Genomic DNA, 19,130 nt, shown 5'->3' with positions numbered 1-19,130 from the left:
GCTCAGGGATCTTGAGTCTTTGCAGCTGTCACGATGAATGTGTCAGCATCAGGAAGAGAGGGAGGGAGAGAAGGAGAGAGCGAGACAAAGTGCTCTGGTGTGAGTCTGATGGTAAAGTGTCATACAACATAATGTAGTAAAGCAACCTGAAGTCTCCAGCTTTACCCAACACTTTTGAATATACCATGTGAAAGGTAGCTAAAATGTTAATTGCTAGTGTTAAATTGCTAACATGCATTTAATCTGTGGAAGGTAGTATTGAAATAATAAAGCCTTTGACCTCTGGAGAGTTGGTAATGTGGCCTCAGGCTTCGTGCACCGACTGAACATAAAGGGTGTCGAGTACGAGAGGAAGAATGCATGCCCTAAATTTTGACGTACAGAAAAATGTCCATTGTTAGTTTTAAAGGGAGACGCTATCAGTAAGCATCCATGATACTGTCAGGGTCTCTGGGTGGAGCCTGCTCAACATGTCCAAACAAACTAAACGCCTTCTGATTTCAGAGGGACTTATGACAGTGACTTATATAAATGTGAGGGACAAAGACGAGCCAGAACAACTTTATACCAAAGTCCTCAACAATCCTAATTTCAATTCAAATCTGTGACAAACATGCAGTTTTGTACTTCACAGACCTTTTTGTGACATTTTCACATACTACAGCCTGTTATTACCTTATTTTAGAAGCCTTTTTGATTCTATTTGTTGAAATTCTCATAATAACCAAACAGCAATTAATAAACCAAATCGTTTTACATTTACAATGAGCCCATCTAATCATGACTGAAATGACCCTGCCCGTCTTACCTGCCACACTCTTCCACAGCCGTGTGTGAGTGGCAGAGACCGTTGAGCCAAACTTGGAGCCAAACTTTGAGCCACAGCTCAGCCACAAAGTGTCGTGAGTTACGCGGCACAAAGCAAACACCCACTGAGCCGCAGAATAAGAGACAGCTGCGACTGTCGGCGTGCTAACAAAGCACAACCTTTAAGCCAGGTGAGCAGTAACCTTGAGCATCATTCATGATGTTTTACTTCTGTTAATGTTTGTGACATGTGTGGCAGTGTGTGTCTATGCGGTTTTTTTGGGGGGTGGTGGCTTTGGAGGGCGGCCTGGATTGAGGGGGTGGGATTTTTTGCTTTCAAAATCTAGCTGTTCTCGCTAGTTCCTCCAGTGTTACAGACTCTGGCTTTAAACTTCCAAAAGCTGACATCTTATACCCTCTGCTGCCATCGCACTGCCCTGTGTAATGCTGCGACCTCATCTGGCACTACTTTTCTTTTTTATGTTTCCGTTCTTCACACTGCTTTCTGACCTGCTACACTGGCTAACTGTATTATTCATTTGCTGTTTAGTCATGCAATCCATTGAGTGCCTCTGCCTCTATCCTCCCAAACTTCTTCTATTTTTCCTGTATTTGTTTTATATACGTTTTTCCTTGGCTCTCTGTGTCCTTGTTCCCTGAATAATTTGAACCATCCAATCCCCAGAACTCGTGCTGTGATTAAGGGCTATACATATAAACTTGACATTGACTCCAAGTGACATTTGAATGTGTCAGTAACGTGGCAGAATATAAAATACTGTCATATACTGTGTGCTTTGGAACTCTTGCCTCTGATTCTGGCTTTCCTGAGAGAAGTTAAGAAATATAGCGTACCAACAACAAAATAACACTTAATAATAACAAAGTCTAAAGATTAAAGGTGACCACCACTCTTTCAGCTGTGGAGCGAACTGCCATGATCTGTCAGATAATGGACAGAAGCCTGAAGCGTAGTTATCTCCAGACTGGGCTGGTTTGGAATCACTGTGGAAACAGTGGAGTATTTTCTATCAACATCAATAACGTTAATACGTATTTGGGTGATTTTGAGCAAAAACATTCGATGTCTATCTCCCTGTTTTGTCTACCTGAGTATGATAAAAATGGGAGAATGAATAATGGGGTGCTCAGTTGTAGAAATTGCCTAAAATTGCCACAATAATGCGAATAATTAACAGAGGAGGAATGTCTAAAACATCATCTGAATGATTCAAGTGTTCTCACGTCTTCATAAGAGGCAGAAAGGATTCAAAATGTAACCTCCTCGCAAATTTGTTGTGGAAGTGATGGAATTACTTTTCCTCCTCATAACGTTTTACACCAGCAATTGCTCTTCCACTCAAGTGCAATTTCAGCAAACTAAGAGTGCTTGCGGCTTGAATAGGATTTTTTCGGTACATTTTTGCAACTCTGGAAGACATTTCGGATGTCACTTAAAGAGCTGTAATTGTCAGCTGCAACAGCAACTTATGAGAAACTCCCATGTCACTAGGGTCACTAAACATGCTGCTTGTGTGCAATAAAGGCCGGCGCTGGTAAAGAAGCAGGGAGAAACAGAACTCAGTTATTAGTTAAGCACCAGGCTGTAAACAACATAAAACCCCTCAGCGCTGGGTCTCACTCGACTGCGAGAGGAAAACCTCGCTGCTTGTGCTTTCTCACCCTGTGAAGTAAGAGCGGCAGTGAGAGCCACAGCAGTATGGACTGCATTCTTTTCGCTGTTAACATTGTTAGTGTCAGCCGGTCTCACGGTGCTCTCCATCACTTAGGGTCACAATAGTCGCGAATCAGATGTATTAGAGGAGATGCCGGCCATGGCTGCATTTGTTCTGGCTGTCAAGCAGGGGGAGTGTTGGGGGTGGAGGCGCCATGCAGACTTCATCATTCAATTACAAAGCTTCAACATACAGTTCGGGCCGTTGTGTTGATTTTGTGGCTGTTTTTTTTTTTTTTTTTTTACTTTTATTAAAAGAAAAATCTGAGCAGAAACCACAGACTGTTGGAGGGATTTTCATCCTTTGTCATTATTAGAGTCTACCGATCCTTACTTTGAGTGTTTGGACTGGATTCATCTTTCTATAATAGCTTGGAAGTATGTATCTAGTGCATCGGTATTTTTCCCTTTAGATAGTCTAAGGGCACGTGACTCATTAGAAACAAATCAACAGGTGCATCATGAGGTCATATGAAGTGATATGAAGTGATATGAAGTAAGTCAGTGATTGGACGGTTTTGGCAACTGCTGTCATCCATCATCAGCGCTACATGGACCCAAATGTTGAAGACTGACATCAACCGTGTTACACTCTCCTGCTTCTTATGTTCATATTTATGTTGTTTGCTGCTCACACAGAAGTAACTGACTATGAGCATTATCAGTAAAACTGTAATAAACCATAATGATAAACAGACACGGGACACAAAAGAGGTCACAATATCCAGTTTACACACAATACACATTTTATGACAGCGGAGCAAATCCTGATCCTTTGCTGTATGAGTGTAGACTGCACATGATACATGGATGGTCTGTTTTGCTTTCACACCTCAAATCAACCACATTATGGATGTAAGTGTACATGCTGATGTCTTATTTCTTGCTAGGTTGTGTGTGTGTGTGTGTGTGTGTGTGTGTGCGGCTCCTTTCATGCCCTCTTCCCAGCTACGGTTTCTGTTTGGGCACATGGTCGACTACAAAGGTGCATCCATGGTGGAGGTGGTTTGTGGACGTGTGAGCTTGGTGGTGGAAGGGGGTCTGGAACATAATGTGACAATCAGCTTCTGACAGCTCAGCCACAACATCCTGTCTTCCCATTAGCAAGGCGGAGGTTCGGCATGATTTGCTGTTGAATTACAGTGGACATTAGTGGTGTGGGGGCCACAGAAACATCAAAGTCATCAAAAGACTAGCTCTGAAAGGATGGAGGCCTTCTGTGTTCTTAATGACGGCTTTTTCTTTTTTTTTTTTTTGGTGCAAAGCTTTTAGTTGCCGCGCGTTGCATTACCGTGTTTATCTCGTCTTTCTGTCACTGTGTCGGGGGTCTGTGGGTGGATGAGACAGCCCTTAACCATGGGGTTATGTTTTGGCCCATGGAGATAAATGTACATAAACTACTGCAAATACCAGAAAATGTAAACATGCAAAGTTATGCTTCACATACACACACTTATCATTCCCTTAATCTTACTTCAAGTTTGAATACTCAACTAAAACAGTGAAATAGTTCAGCTTATCTTATCTGATTCTGATCTTAACCCTAAACCCAAACCCTTTTGCTGAATTGCTAAATCTTAAAAGGAGTCAACACTGAAAAAATTTCTTTAATCCAAAAATCTATGTATGAAACTGATTAAGGCAGAACTGGAAGAATATACACTCTGACGCGGCACAGTTAGTATAGACTAACAGCTGTAATAAAGCAGGTGGCAGTAAGCTGTTTCCTGATCTTCTGCGGTACCTCTGTTGTTTTATTGCACTCATCATTAGCACAGCAGCTCGCTCTGCTGTAAATAACATCCATTCAGCTGGTGTCCGTCAGGCATTGAGAGTCCCTTTTCCCTCCCTACATAAAAAAAGCCTTTTCACTCTACTAATTCCCTCTGACAATAGCAGCCAAATAATTTCTCTGCGGGCTCGGGGTCCACCAAAAGTGATAGTGAAGTAATTTTGGCCAGAGAAAACGAGCACATTAGAGTGTAATGCCCTGCTCAGGGAGAAAATGTTATTGGTATCAACAGTATAAAAGCGTGTTAAGATAATGCTTATGAGGATGGGAGAATAACAAAGGAAGAGAGGAGGATGCTACATGAACAGGAAGCCAAACAAATTTGGCAGAGGTAGGTGGAAGCACTCAACAGAACATACACGCCACATTCATCTATTGATCCACAGCTACGTTTGACTGTCGTGATCCATGTCTAAACAAAGCACAACATAAACTGGTTTACACGTTTTTTAGGTGAATTTGTCCTTATCTAAACTGAGGGGACTAACAATGGAGGGTGATGTGTGCTGTACAGGTTGTTAAGCCCTCAAAGGCAAATTCGTTATTTGCAATTTTGGGCTATATAAATAAAATCGACTCGACTTCAATCAGCTTGTAATAAAATTGACGTGTGGCTTGTGGATCCATATAGTAAAAATCAAATCCAAGGTGAACTGATGCTGTCAGGTTTAATTTTACAACTAAGCCACATGTTGCATGCGTCTCCTGTGATATTTTGCTCACAGTCTGTCATCACCAACTACCTTCACTTTGTGGAAACAGCAGAAGTAGTTTAAAACCTGGGATGGCCTCCATGGGTTGCTGTCATGGAATTTAAAAATGCTGAAGTTATAAGCCTGTATTGCACAATCAAACCCCCCAAAAGTAACTTTTGGCAAGCCAACACAAAACTCCTTTAAATATCAGAATTTATTATTTCATTGAAGTGACATTGAAGTATATTTGGCGTAAAGGTCCTACCTGATGTTGTTTCAAGGCCTCCTCAGCACTGCTGGGATATAAACTCTTGCAGAAAAACACTCAATCTCTATTATATTGTAATGTTTTCTTCTTTTTTTTTGCCTAAAAGTTGTCCGAACTAGTGTTTACAATCCACTATGTGATATGTGTTAGTGAATGCAAACGGTAATCACGAAACAATGAAAATACCGAGAAAGAAACAATGCTGAGGACACGACCTCAGTGTCCTCTTTGGTAGAGAAAATAGCGATAAAAAAAATATAAAGGAGATGCTTTGGTGTGGGTGTGTTGCTAGAGGCACTGGAGAGAGGATGAAACAGAATCCAGCTTGAGTAATAGTGATAATGAGTTTGCAGTCTTATCAGAGGCCAAAACAATTTGTCTGCATTTTTTCCCACTGCGTCCATCTTAATGCAGCCTCAGGACCCCATTTTTGTGGAACAAAGTGCAGGGCAGAAAGTGCAGTCAAGGGAACAAAGTGGACAGAGTGAGGCGACAAGCTTTCGGTATTGGCCATATCCATAGTGCAGCTGGAAACAGGGAGGGATTAAGAGTATACTGCACCAGTATTAAAACACAGCCCTTATTTAAAAGTCAGTCTGCAGCCCTTGGATTATGCTAATGGCCTCAGTCTTTAGTATGCTACAGACGCTAGCATTGAGCACCAGTGCCAACAACTCACCAATCATCAGTCTACATAGGAGTGATTCAGGTGTTTGTGTTCATGGAGCAGTCACTTGAAAACATGGTGTTATATGGTGTCACTGAGTCAACAAGGGGGGGGGGGGCAGATTAAAGACAAAACACTGGGATATGTGAGACCAAAATTGTGTGAGAGGAAGTGGCGAAATAAATGAATAGTACAATGCCCAATATAGAGGACAGTACTGAAGAAGGAAAGTAACTGATGAAAAGGAAAGAGAAGTATTTGCAGGTGGAAAGAGAGATAGTAAAGAGCTGGAGGGTCAGTGTTCAGCCTACGTACCATAAACATAGAGGATGTAGTCGTCAAAAGACTCCCCCACTGCGTTGGAGGCCACACAGCGGTAGGTTCCATTGTAGGACTTGTTTAGGTTTTCGATGTAAAGATCGCTGCCGGTGATGACAGCGTGGGATGGCACGTCGTCATCCACCTTCACCCAGTTCACCCGCTGTGGTCTGGAATAAAAAAAGAAGAGCAGTAAGATCCAGTGGAGTGAGAGCGGAAAAAGGTTACCCAACTTCAGGCACGACCGCCAAACTTTATTTAAAGTAAAAAACTTAATTATCCATGTCACAGTGTCATGCCTGCCTCTTCCTTATCTAAACTTAAGGTTCTCGTTCTATGCCAATGCAATGTTTTTAGCTTACAACTCAAATCTGTTGCAGCTCAAAAAGTTCTCTCTACATCATATTCCAAAATACCTGTAATGCCGTAAAATCACTAATAAAACGGGCCCATTTTTCCAATAAAGTACACATCCGTTAGAGAGTTCACCACATGGCAACCGGAATTTGATAACAATTCTCCAAAGACTATAAGTCTGGCTTCAAGCTGAACAAATTTACCTCCTTTTAATATGTTTTCTTGCAATTGTTTACTAGAAGAAAGGGCTAATCAAAGAGAGCTAGGACATAAAAACAAGACATATTAAAATGACATTCCTCCCTTTGTGTACAGCTAAAAGCAAACAATAACCGTGTAGCAGCTTTGTCTTCAAATTGCAGGCTTTCAAGGCTCGTATACTTATGAGAGTTGCTGTGTAGGTGGGCGCCTACCAAGCGTCTGTATTTCCTCTCTTTTCTACCTTGACTGAGGTTTATAGCAGGGTGACAGATTCCATTTTTATGACAATGAGCTCAGAGTGCTCTGAGCCACCGAGGGTGAAGAGAAAAGAAAAAGACAAAACACCTCTATTTTGCTGCTGCAACTTCCAATGGCCACTGCCAGCTACTGTTATTTCCCCTGAGCGTGTGCTGATGGTCTCTCCTGTTGCATTTTGTTGTGGTGTTTTAACTTGTTTCCCTCCATTTGAAAACATTTGGTGTGGAGGGAGCAAGCAAATGGGAGAGGGGGAAAAAGATGAGGCGAAAAATCCAGGAAAAGAAAATAAGAAATAGCACTTGGAGCTCAACAGCAAAAACAAACAAACCACAAGCGCATTTAATGGTTGTGGTGGATGGCGTGAAACAGAGAACACCGTGTCTATTACAACAGTTCTCCAGATGAAATGACATGTAATTAAACAGTAATGGTGTGAATATTAGTCTTTTCCTAAGATGGAGCGAAGAGATATCACCTAGAATTAAATGTTTCTATAGGTGGATGGGCATGTTGTGAGAAGGGGAAAAAGTGAATCCGGAGAAGATAGATAGAGATAAACGAAAGAGGTAAGATGGGGCTGCAAGGGGAGAGGAAGGGCAGCCGTGTTGAATACAAATGGCTGCCTGAAGCTGCGGCCCCCTGTGCTGTCTTCTGGTAATGACTGCACAACTCTCAACAGCTCTAATGAAAATGACTTCCAATTCCCGGCTCACTGTATTGATTGTGTTTTCATCTTTATAAAATGAATACGGGTAGCGAGCTTGTCTCTATGCCAAGTATGAAAGCTGAGGGGGGCAAGTGGAGAGACAATCTGAAGTACACAGTCTTTGGTTCTTGTACTTCTACCCTTCAGAGAATCATAAGGAGTTTTAGGTTTAAATTTGTGTCACATTTAAGTCCTGCATTGGTCCGGTGTTGCAAACCCATAATCTACCTGCACCGGTAAAGCTCAGTACTGGAATTGACCCATTACAACAACCTGTGACTGCATCCATAATGAAATGGTCTTACAGCTGGCTGCAGAAACATAATGCTGGGGGGGCACACGACGGCTCAGGTAAATAAATGAAAAGAAAAAAACAAAACAAAGTTACACACAGTGATCCGTGTAGATTGTCGAGGATCTACATTGTCACTGCGTTGTGTTCACTCGCGTTTCCACGTGCTCAAACAGGAGTTGTTTGGGCGAGGCACACACTCCGAACTCTCCAGAACTAAACACATTTTGATTCATAATTTTCCACAATGCCACAATTTAGCAGAATATTTCAAACCCCTTTAAACTCTGCAGGCTCGGAGGTGGCCCTGAGTAGCTCCATCACAGAGGACAGCAGCTGCATGCTACTTGCATTGACAACAGTTAATTGGATTTCAACAGCAACCCCATTTTCTAGAGGCCAAAAAGGTATCACAAGGCACATAAAACCTTTTAACCTCTAGTGCAGCGCAAACCACTTCTCTTCTGGCCATTCAGACGCTCAGTACGTTCCAGACAATTACATTTTGCCGTAATATGCCAAGGTTTACAGGTTCCAGTTGTTGCTTGCACAATTAGCTGTCCCGTCTGTCATAACTACACGACACGCGAACAGTCGGTGGCATCAAACATAATCAGCTAACTGTGCTGGGGATGAACTGAAGCGGTGGATTTTTAGTAATCTATTGATATAGGAGTGGTCTAAAAGGTTTCAATGGATGTTTTGACACTTTTCTCAATGGGACTGGATTGCGATTGTGTCTGCTAAAAGGCAAACAATTTTTTTTTCAGAGCCACCTTTCCAGCCCACAGATAAGATGAGAACATTGGTTTTTGATAGATTTAGCCTGTTTCGCTAAGATTTATCGTTTATCACCACATTTGAGTTTACAGGAAAAAGACCCACCAGTTGTTCAAATAACTGTTTCCAATGTAATATTCATAACCCCAGTTTCATCGGATGATTATTTTGTTCTATTCAAATTTGAACTGCCGTGTCAACAAACTAATGTGATTGATACCAGCAGCACCAACTGTATTGACGTTTCGATAGTTAAGCACGTCTCTTGCCTGAAGCTCTTACTCGTTTACTCACCCCTGAGTGCCCTAATGGCTTCATTTGCACTCCATTACATCTCAAATCACAAAGACCTGTCATCTAAGCAAAACAACACCTTGGTTTACAAATGATACACGTGGAACAACAGCCTAATGAGTGACAAACACGAGCTTTCTGATTCTAAGGCCAGACAATTTTATGGAGCTGATTAACACAGATAAAGGCCACTATAAGTTCATTCATGACACTGCAGCAAAAATGATTAGAGGAGTGTTTTCTGTGCCAAGCTCAGTGTACCACAAACATTTGCATCTTTTAACTTTAATCACTAAAAATGACTTCTTCTATGCACATCCAGTGCCAGGAGTCCATCAGCATACTCTCACAGTCTCACGCAATCTCCCTAGATACCTACAGAAAATTACCTCTCATCATGAAAAAACACCCCATCTATTCAAGCCTCTTCCTGCTAAGGTTCTTCTGGCTACATATTAGGACCCACTCCGCTCCGCTCACTATCACTAATGCTCCTCTCCGCTCTGTCCTCCGTCTTTAAATGAGTGGCAATTAAACACCTGCTCAAAATATCACACAGTAATTCTGATGTGTTTCATAATTACAGGCCGGTTTTCCCTTTGAAAGTCGTGAAAAAGAAAATAGCAGCCATCTAATTAAGTAATTATGTATCCAGCATTTAGAATTATCTGGCCTCAGGTCTGTCTGTAACATTAAGACTGGCTTAGCCACAGTTTTCATCTGTGCGACATGTACTTGTATCAAGGCAACCATCTTACCCATCATCTCTACTCCAACTACTTATTAGAAGAGATCTCCATCCCCAGCGAGGAGGTCCTGGAGCCAGTGATTAACCCGACCATTCAGTCCTCGGCGTCTTCTCCCACCGTGATGCTTCACTTTCCTGGAGCCAACTTTCATTTCTATTTCAACGATACTTGAATCTGCTTTGACCCATTGTCTTGCCCATTACATCTTAGCCCCAACACCCTTTTTTTTTTTAAGTTTGCAGTTGGGTGTCCTGACTGTAGCATTTTTTTTTTTTAGTTTTGCTTCTCTATGAGAAATGAGATGAGAACTAGCCAGGAGCAATCCAAGCCATTGAGACAATCTGACATCTGAGGCATCAAAATGAACCCTCAGATCAAGAAGATCCCAAACTAGTTTTTTCCAGAGCCCACACTGATATCAGATCATTTAAAAGTCTGATAAGGTCTGTTCCAGGAACCCCTCAATAATAGGAATGTGGGTTTATTGCAATCTTTTCCAATCAAATAAAAGGACCTGACACAACATATAAAGGTACCGTGTCAGCCTTTAACAGGAAGTTGAATCAAAAGAAAAACGTGTTTTGTGAAAGCATAGAAGATACAGCATGTATTCAGCAGCATATATTCTCACTCAATACACCAATAGAGACACAAGTACTATTCTCTAAAAAAGGCCTCAATATAAGAAGTTATATACAGATATGCTTAAAGCAGCTGGGTTATTTTTATTGACCTTGATTTGTCTACGTTTATGTCCTTATTTCATGTGACTCAACATTTGCTGCTGCAAAAAGTTCTCTTCTCAACTGCAAAGACAAAACAGTGAGGCTGTTCCACACACCACTGACACTCACATGCACCCACCAAGGACTTAAATCAAACTATTTGGATGAATCCATAAATATGTGTCTGCCTTCTCTATGAATGGCACATTTTTAATTGATTAAAACGTACTGGGGTTTGCCTTTGGCCTGACACGTAAGCTCCAGGTTCTCTCCTTCCCTCGTCAGACCCTGAGGAAATTCTACCACGATCTTCACCTCCGGTTTGTCTGGAAAGATGAAAGAAAGACAGATAATTAAAAGCTGGACATCATAACAAATAAAGCATTGTCTGTTTGACTGACTCCTATTAGCAGCCATGTTGTTTTGTAGCAGACAGAAAAAGTTAGGAAGGTTGAGTGGAGCTGAGGTTGCTTCCTAAGTTGTGAGGACTGTGAGGAATGAGGAAGTCCACTTTAAATGTTGCCCATTCCTTTTCCAACACAGTCAAGTCTCCTACAAATTATGTCCATATAGAACAAGCCCGCACTGTGTATTACGTTCACTGGTAGCAATTCAAATGATCAAACCTTCCCAATGTGTTTGCCTTGACACATCCTCAGAGGTGCCACAACAAGCGCTGTGTGAGGCATTAGCTGGTTACCTCACCCTGCTCTTCCACAGCTTCAAATCACTCTTCTTCGGCAGTGTTGGGTCTACCTTGGGCATAATATTGATGGAATTTTAAAACATCCTAACATCAAAACAAAAGCCAAGGCTTTTGGGAATGATGAACATGGAGCAGAGCAGGTAGCCCCGAGTATGTTCAAAGATGTTACTTGATAAAGTTGCAACACAAAACAGAAGACACTGCTGAAGAGTCGAGGCAGCGGGAAAGAAAACGCAGAAAAGTTGTTTTGACAAATCAGTGGGGTGCTTTGACAGTCGCTGCTGTGCTATTCTTTGCAACCGTGGAGTTTCTATTGTTCCCATTCCGTTGACTATTGCTGGTGTTATCAAAGCCTTTTCTCATCTTGGTGTGAGAGATGATCCTTTACTCTGGACAGAAATTTAATGTTTTATTCAATCTATCATCTGTGTTAGGGATTGAATTCAGTGCTGCCATGTATTGAAAGTAAGCCTGAGACAAAACAAACACAACAAACGTCCCGCTCTGACTTACAACTACTGAACACTTCTTATGCTTAGTAATTACAGGTACGTATCGGTGGATGATTCCATACGATCCAAAATATGAGAAAATCACGATTTTACAAACAAGTTACAACGAATGTGTTAATTTCTATGTCGGGGTTTTGGCATCACGTAGATATCACAAACAGGAAATGAATTGAAATGTATTTAATGTGCATATGTAAAGTGGATGAATTTGGAGAACATATGGCTAACTGTCTATCAAAAGCAGGGTTTCTTTCACCAGCAGGGCTATCTAAAATGATAGCCAATATACAATACATACAGTAATTATCAATTAACCCCAGGACCGCGCTTGAATGCGTTCAGCACCATGTCCCATGGTGGCTTGTTTGCTCAAAAATTTTTATTTTGTTGATGTTTCCTACATTAGATGGAACGCATTAGAGTTTAGTCCTCTCTCACTAGATTGATTGTTGAGTCACAATGGTGTAATTATAGTTTTCCAATTGTGATGTAAATTATTCTTGTTCTTTTTCCAGTTTTATAGCCTAAATGCAAAATGTGGTGCTTGCATTTTTAATCAGCATGTAGACAGAGGGCTCGGGCCTGACTTATGATTTCAAAGCCGGCGGTAAAGTTTCACACTGCTGTCCGACCTTCTCCGCAACAAACAACACGTGTCTGGCCATCCATCTGTCTAAATCACACCCTGTCAGCGGCCAGCTCTCAGTCTTGGTGATGGACAGCAGATGGGCAGAAAGCCAAGTCTTCTGCTCAGTGGGCATGCACGCTTTAGACAGCAACCCTTTGGTTTTGTTTTCACTCAAGGCACTACATGGCATCCTGCAACGTGTTTTTTTTTGTGCTAACAACGTCATCTGACCTTGTCATCTATGAGCCATAAACATGAAGGACGCCAGGCATCTGTAGGTTGTTTTGATAGCCTCAAGTAGTTACGGCGGAGCTTTCTTGTCTTTGCTTGATGGAAAAACACACACTGCACTGCCAGATCCGGATACTGCCACTTCAGTGGAAATGAAATAGTGCCTGCCGTATGCAAGAGGGCCGTTATCATTATGCTAACTGAATTATTTGCTTCATTGTGTGCCTCACCTCGTAAGCACTCAAGACGGCACTATCCATCTCTCGGCAGCCAGCTGACCTTAAGGGAAAACAACCAGGCAACGGAGCAAAACAGCTTGCTTTGCTTATACACATAAACATTACAGGCTTATTTAATTATGCTGTCCCCTGACAATACCCACTTTTTGTTGTTACATACCACACAATGCACTCCATTCCACTCACAAATTACCCACACAGTGAGTGATTGAAATGTAAATCACCTCGTCTATCTCAGTCACAAACTTGTGTGTCACTGTGGAGTAATAGCAAAAGTACATTTTGTTTTATCATGTAACAGGATTTTCAGAAGGGTTCACGAAAAAGGGGCCATCTAACTTGGCACTAATTATGAGGAAATTGGAGACCATGGTGTGGATCTGCAGACTTCCCAAACCATTCAGAACACAGGATGCAGATCTGAGCAACATATTTTGATGTTAAGCCTTTTAATGTTATATGGATATTGTGGAATGTCTCTAGAAACACAAATAAAACATGCAATTCCATAAATAAACCATTTGCACCAGCACCAAACAAACAAGTCTGTGACAGGGTTTGAGGTATCATTTCTCTATGTGTGACCGGTGAGTTTGTTGTGTTGGCTTACATGAACACAAGCTGCTCTTGTCCAGGAAGTATTCAGGAATTGAACTGTGTACACTTAAAACTAGTCGTTACTGAGGATACTAATATAGACTAATGTTGACTGATTCTTTTGTATACCAGCATTTAAGCACAAAACTGAGGTACAAACTGAACTGTGGGTTTTGTTTAGACTACACCTCTAGTGCTCAATTAGTTTAATTAATGAATGAATTCCAGTTAACTACAATAAGCTTTAGTCAGTAAATTACAGACCGATTACAGATAATGATCCCAGAAGACAGAGATTAAGTAACGCAAAAGAATTTTGAAATAATCACCTATTATTTTCTAGATATGTTTGCTACAAAAAATACTCGTCAATCAGCAATATTAAACTGTGCTGCAGTGAATTCAAAGAGAAGGTGCAGTGCAGGCCTGGCCGTGCCTGTTTGCTGCCCATTACAGTATGCACAGAGCATGACAGCAGCAGCCCCAGCAGCGTGAGGCGCCGAGCCGGGCGGTCCACACGAGCTCCCAGTTATCAGAGGCCAACAAAATACCATGCTGCCTCTGTAGATGAGCTGATCTCCGCTCCTCATTCTCCCAGGGAAAAGGTCAGATGACTACAAAAGACTTCTTTTTTTTTTTTAATAGAAATGCAAAGACATTCCAGAGGCAACAGACACACGTTACAGAGGCATAAAATACATAATTTTCTTACCATTTCACACTAGAAAATAAATCTAAAGCTCCACATCACAAAGACTAGTATTGAAATTACTCATCACATGACTAAGGTAGTTCATTTAGTGTTGCTACCACTGTTATGGTAAGGCTTGTGATCTGATACTTTTCATTTGATCCAAAAAAAAAAAATGTGTTGCAAATACCTGTGATGCCTAAGAATTGATTTCTATTGCAATCGAATGCAAATGTACAAAAAAAAAAAAAAAACATGACCTGTGACCGACATCAAGGGCTGAATTTTGTTTTTTTTTATTCTTGCTTTAGTTATTTCCACAACACTTCTAAATGTACAGATATATAAACAACGTGTGCACTTAAAAACATTCTCCAAATTCTAATTCTGATGTGGGATAATAATGTGATGGGACGTTGTGATCAGCCTATTAAATAGCTGACTGGATCTCCGTTGTCATGGTAACAACAATAAACACGTGGTTAACGTGGTTTACGCAACTAAACTAGTTAAAATAACTGCAATAAATCAGGGAGTGAAGTTGTGCTTCGTATGTGACTGATTTATATCCGTTAAAAATAAGGTTGACTTTGACACTGACGTTTGGTTTCATACAGGACATGAACTGGGTGACAGTCCTGAGTTTGACCCGTCCAACCATCCCATCCTCCTCACCAGGCAGACTTTATCACTCTTCATACTACACCAGCTCACCTCCTCCTGTGTGTTGCCCCTGTCATAAGTACTACAGCCACAAATATGGGCTCTTTTTACTGATTACAACTGATTCTTGTCTCTGTCTGCTTGTTGTGTTTCACATTTGACATTTCATTTCTCTTTTTTATGTTCTTTTCATTTTCTTCTTTTGTTTTATTAACAATATCAGCTAGTTCTCCGTTTAATTTTCAGTCCTATAAACTGAATTACTACTGAGTGCCTTTGACATTTGATCATCATAATTGCAATATCACTGCTGATTATGATTTACAGGTCATGGAGTGAATTAAAGATATTTTGGATGCCACTGAATGAATCGCAGCTGTGTGTTTTTGGAGGACTTTGCCATTACGACAGACGTTTGGTTAAAGTGTGCATCTTTTCTCCAGTTCGTTTTATTTAGAGACCAGCAAAGTAAAGTGTTTATGTGCAAACACTTAATCAAGGTGGATGTCTCCATCCACTCATGGCTAATTCTGTGAGAGACCAGAAGTGCACAGATTTATGCATTTGTGTGTATTTGGAAGTCTTAAGTCTTAAGTCTCAGTTATCTGCAACTGGTTACTGCACAGTGGAGCTATGGGATGACAACATATCTTGGTTGCAGAAACAGTAAATTAGATGAAAGACAGGAACTAAATAATGGTTTGCAGGTTTGCTCTGACTAGAGGCACTATCAGAGAACGTGTGTCTGCACAAGGGTTGGGCACCCTTCACATTTTAATTCAGTAACAGTACCCAATGGTATATTTTTTTTACTTTTACTCTATCTGTAATAACATAAATGTAATTTATCCCTGTGTAATGTAAATTAGTCTTCTCAATTTCACCATTGTTATTCATTCAGAACATTTTGATATCCATTTAGAACATTTCACACACCTCACAAAATAAAACAGCTTCTTGCCTCCCTCTCCTTTTCCATACCGTCCCTAAAACCTCCAGCCTGTCACAGTCTATGACTATAGCATGAGATCACTGTTGTGTGTGCCTCAGAGGAAGCAAATGGGATTCATCCTTGTTGGTGCTGGCTGCAAGCGAGCCAATGTTAGCCGCGGCTGCTGCAGGGGACCCGGTTTTCAGGCAAACATGGTACACTGCTCAGCTTTTAGATATATTTGGAGTTTGACCAGGTTTCATATTCAAAATATTGCAGCAAATATTGTCTGCATCGAGCTTTGAAAAGTGTAACCTCTCCACTTTTGGCTTGCCATTGACCGGACTGTACTGGACTGGCGTCATCTCCCTCTCTCTCTCTTTCTCTCTAATGTGTATACGAGCCTACTCTCTCACCCAGATGTGCTCTCGGATATCAAACTTTGGTGAATTGGTACTCAGTAGTGCTAATTCACGTTAAATCAATTTGAGTTCAGCACTCAGCCTCAGCACTAGTCTGCATTACACGTCCATGCTTCTTGGCTCTTTGTCTGATATAAGGACTTTTTAAACATTAAATTCGAACTGCACTGAACCGCTTTAACACATCTGTAGACCTAAATGACAGTTAGAGAATATTGTGATCATGAAGACGATAAAAAAAAAAAAAAAAAAACACACAGAAAGGATATCTTGTAATATGAGGTCAACTGCAAGGTGACAAAAAGGGTAAAAAATAATAATCCTTGGAAGATGTTCCTAAATGTGGATTTTTAGTCATTTACATTTTTTATTAATCATGCAATGAGATCATTTCCCTCTGATGGCAATGCCATGCACCAAAGTTTCAATGGGGAGAAAATGTGAGAAATTTATGTCATTTAATTAGTGGAGATGGAACAGTGTACTCTATTGCAGTCCAATTTTCCCCTTTTATTAATCATAACCTGTGGAGATGATTTCCCTTCAATGACACGACACTGCCATACATGTCATATACCAAAGTTTAGTTGAAAAAAAGTCACAAATTTATGCCATTTAATTAGGAGATGAAACAGTCTCTTCTAATGCAGTCCAAGTTTCTGACTTGAAACTGATGGGACACACACAAAAAAGAAAAGAACTTCCATAATGCAGCTTAAATATCCGTGCTGATTTCTAATTTATCACTGAGCAGAAGTACTTACACTGCACCTCCAGGTACTTCAGTGCGTGGAAGTCCTTGACTGCAGGGTGGTCCACGATGCAAGCCACAGGTACACCATCATCCTCCTTACTAACTGTGAATGTCAGCCGGCTCATTACTGTGTACATCTTGTCGTAGGTCAGCTCAACTCTGGGCTTGCCTATGAGAAACATCAGAGACAGATGGACTTACACACAGCAATTCAGGTGCATTTTGGGTTTCAGTTGAAATATGAATGAGCCTCACACAGAAAGTCGATAACATTCACTTCACTCCTTGTGATATGGCAGGACTCAGTTCACACTCTCTTAGGTAAAGAAAAAAGCATGCATTTAGTATAAGATACTGCTAATTAGGTTTTAATTAGTTGAGTTAAGTCTAAACCTTCACCTACGATCACAAACTTTGTTGTGCAGAGCGAGATGGCATATAAAAGACTTCTTGCCAAGTGTCCTTAGCAAGATGTCTGGCTCAAAGTTCCCCAAAGCTGAACTCATTAAACAGCCCATTGAAATCCATCGATTTTGGTCTGAAATGTTGCCAATTTAAATGCAGGTGTGACTGGCTGCTTAGGTGGGAATATCACTACTCCCTCTCACTAAAAGGAACCATATCCAACCATGCCTGGGAACGCAGAGAGATCCTACAGGGGGGAAATGTGGAAAATGTGGCTCAGTGGAGGGATGTCTTTTTGTTTCTGTCATTTTTTGCTTAGCCTGCTACAAATGCAACCCAGACCCAAGGTTAGGACACAGTATGTTCCCCATCACCTCTAGTATTCCCAAATCTAATTTGGGGAATAACTGAGGATTGAAAAACATAGAGGATGTTCTACAAAATACGATTTATCTCTTTCCATCCAGTCACCTTCCATAACCACTTATCCTTTTGCAAGGTTGCAAGGGTTTGAAGCCTCTCCCAGCTCACACTGGGTGACAAGTGAGGTACACCCTGGACAGGCTGGCAGTGTATCGCATGGTTGACACATTCAAACAGACAACCACTCACACAAATAGGCAATTTAGAGTCTCCAATTAACCTAACCTGCATGCATGAAAACTGGAGCACGTGGAAGTCCCTACCTAGCTTGAGGATTTCCTCTCCTGCAGTTCCAAAAGGTTGGTATCTGGTTTACATTGAACACAACACTGCTCGAGCTCCTGATCATTTAAGTTTGGTGGTTGGTTGGCCTCCTTAATTACATTACTTAATTTATCAATGGTTTACATTTCTTCCTGACTTCTGCTGAAACTCTGTGTATCCTTGGTGCCTCTGAGAGTACTTTGTGGACAACTTGTCTTGGTGAAGGGTCAGGCCACTAAGTTTTACTTGACAAAATAAAACTGAAACCTTTAAACTTGGCTGCAAGTAGAATGTCTTTCTTCCATTGACCTTAGAAAATATGTAGAGTGGAAATGAGAAGGGCGTCCTTGAGAATAGTCAGAGAAGGTGAATCAGCTAACAATTGCCTGCTGTCAGGGGCGACTGTGCGACTGCGAATCACTCATTAGGCTTTATGAAAGCCAGATTTATTGTGTGGCCACCTTTTGCACAGCACTGCCAGATATGAAACCTGCAAAGTAACCCTCCTCTGATTAGTGGCTGCTCTGTAATATCACACAGACAATATGTTCTCAGAAGCAATGAAGTGGATACCTCATCACAGTCATACAAAATAAGAGGGATAGCTCCAGACAGTGCTGCACAGCAGAGTCGCAAAGAGAGATTGATTATTTTTATCGTTTTGTCCTACTTCCTAACAGTCTGTTGCACGAGTGTGTTTGTATCCCATCAATAAAACAAATGCTGGAAGCAGAAAAGTGAAAGAGCATGCCAAGAGAAATGCTGGTACAGGAGAAAATCTGTCTTAATGTGAAGAGTTGTATAAATCAGTTAATATCTTAGCAGTAACATATGTGCAAAATGCACATTGCAACCATTCTCATGCTGCAGCTCAGCCACTGTGGTGATACCATCACCGTGGTGACAGCTATTTCTTTGGATGCTGGGAAAGCAAACCTGTGTGATATGCCTGGTGTAAAGGAACAGGTTGTCATGAATAAATACCACTAGAGGCTTCAGATTCATGAGAGCATCTGAAAT

General features: G+C 41.1%; 1 protein-coding gene across 1 annotated transcript in view; it reads right to left on the bottom strand.

The window, feature by feature from the left end:
- Positions 1-19,130, bottom strand: part of cadm1a (cell adhesion molecule 1a) — a 323,688-nt gene that overhangs the window by 36,512 nt on the left and 268,046 nt on the right. Inside the window, exons 5-7 of the mRNA XM_070843336.1 lie at positions 17,029-17,187; positions 10,874-10,970; positions 6,280-6,452 (exon numbers count right to left, since the gene is read on the bottom strand). Of these exons, the coding sequence (XP_070699437.1) occupies positions 6,280-6,452; positions 10,874-10,970; positions 17,029-17,187 (429 nt within the window). The remainder of the gene's footprint in view (positions 1-6,279; positions 6,453-10,873; positions 10,971-17,028; positions 17,188-19,130) is intronic.

The sequence above is a fragment of the Pempheris klunzingeri genome, chromosome 14, assembly GCF_042242105.1.
Source record: "Pempheris klunzingeri isolate RE-2024b chromosome 14, fPemKlu1.hap1, whole genome shotgun sequence".
In the NCBI taxonomy this organism is placed as follows: domain Eukaryota; kingdom Metazoa; phylum Chordata; class Actinopteri; order Acropomatiformes; family Pempheridae; genus Pempheris; species Pempheris klunzingeri.
The sequence above is the reverse complement of the archived record's forward strand: the minus strand, read 5'-3'. Positions and strand labels throughout refer to the sequence as shown.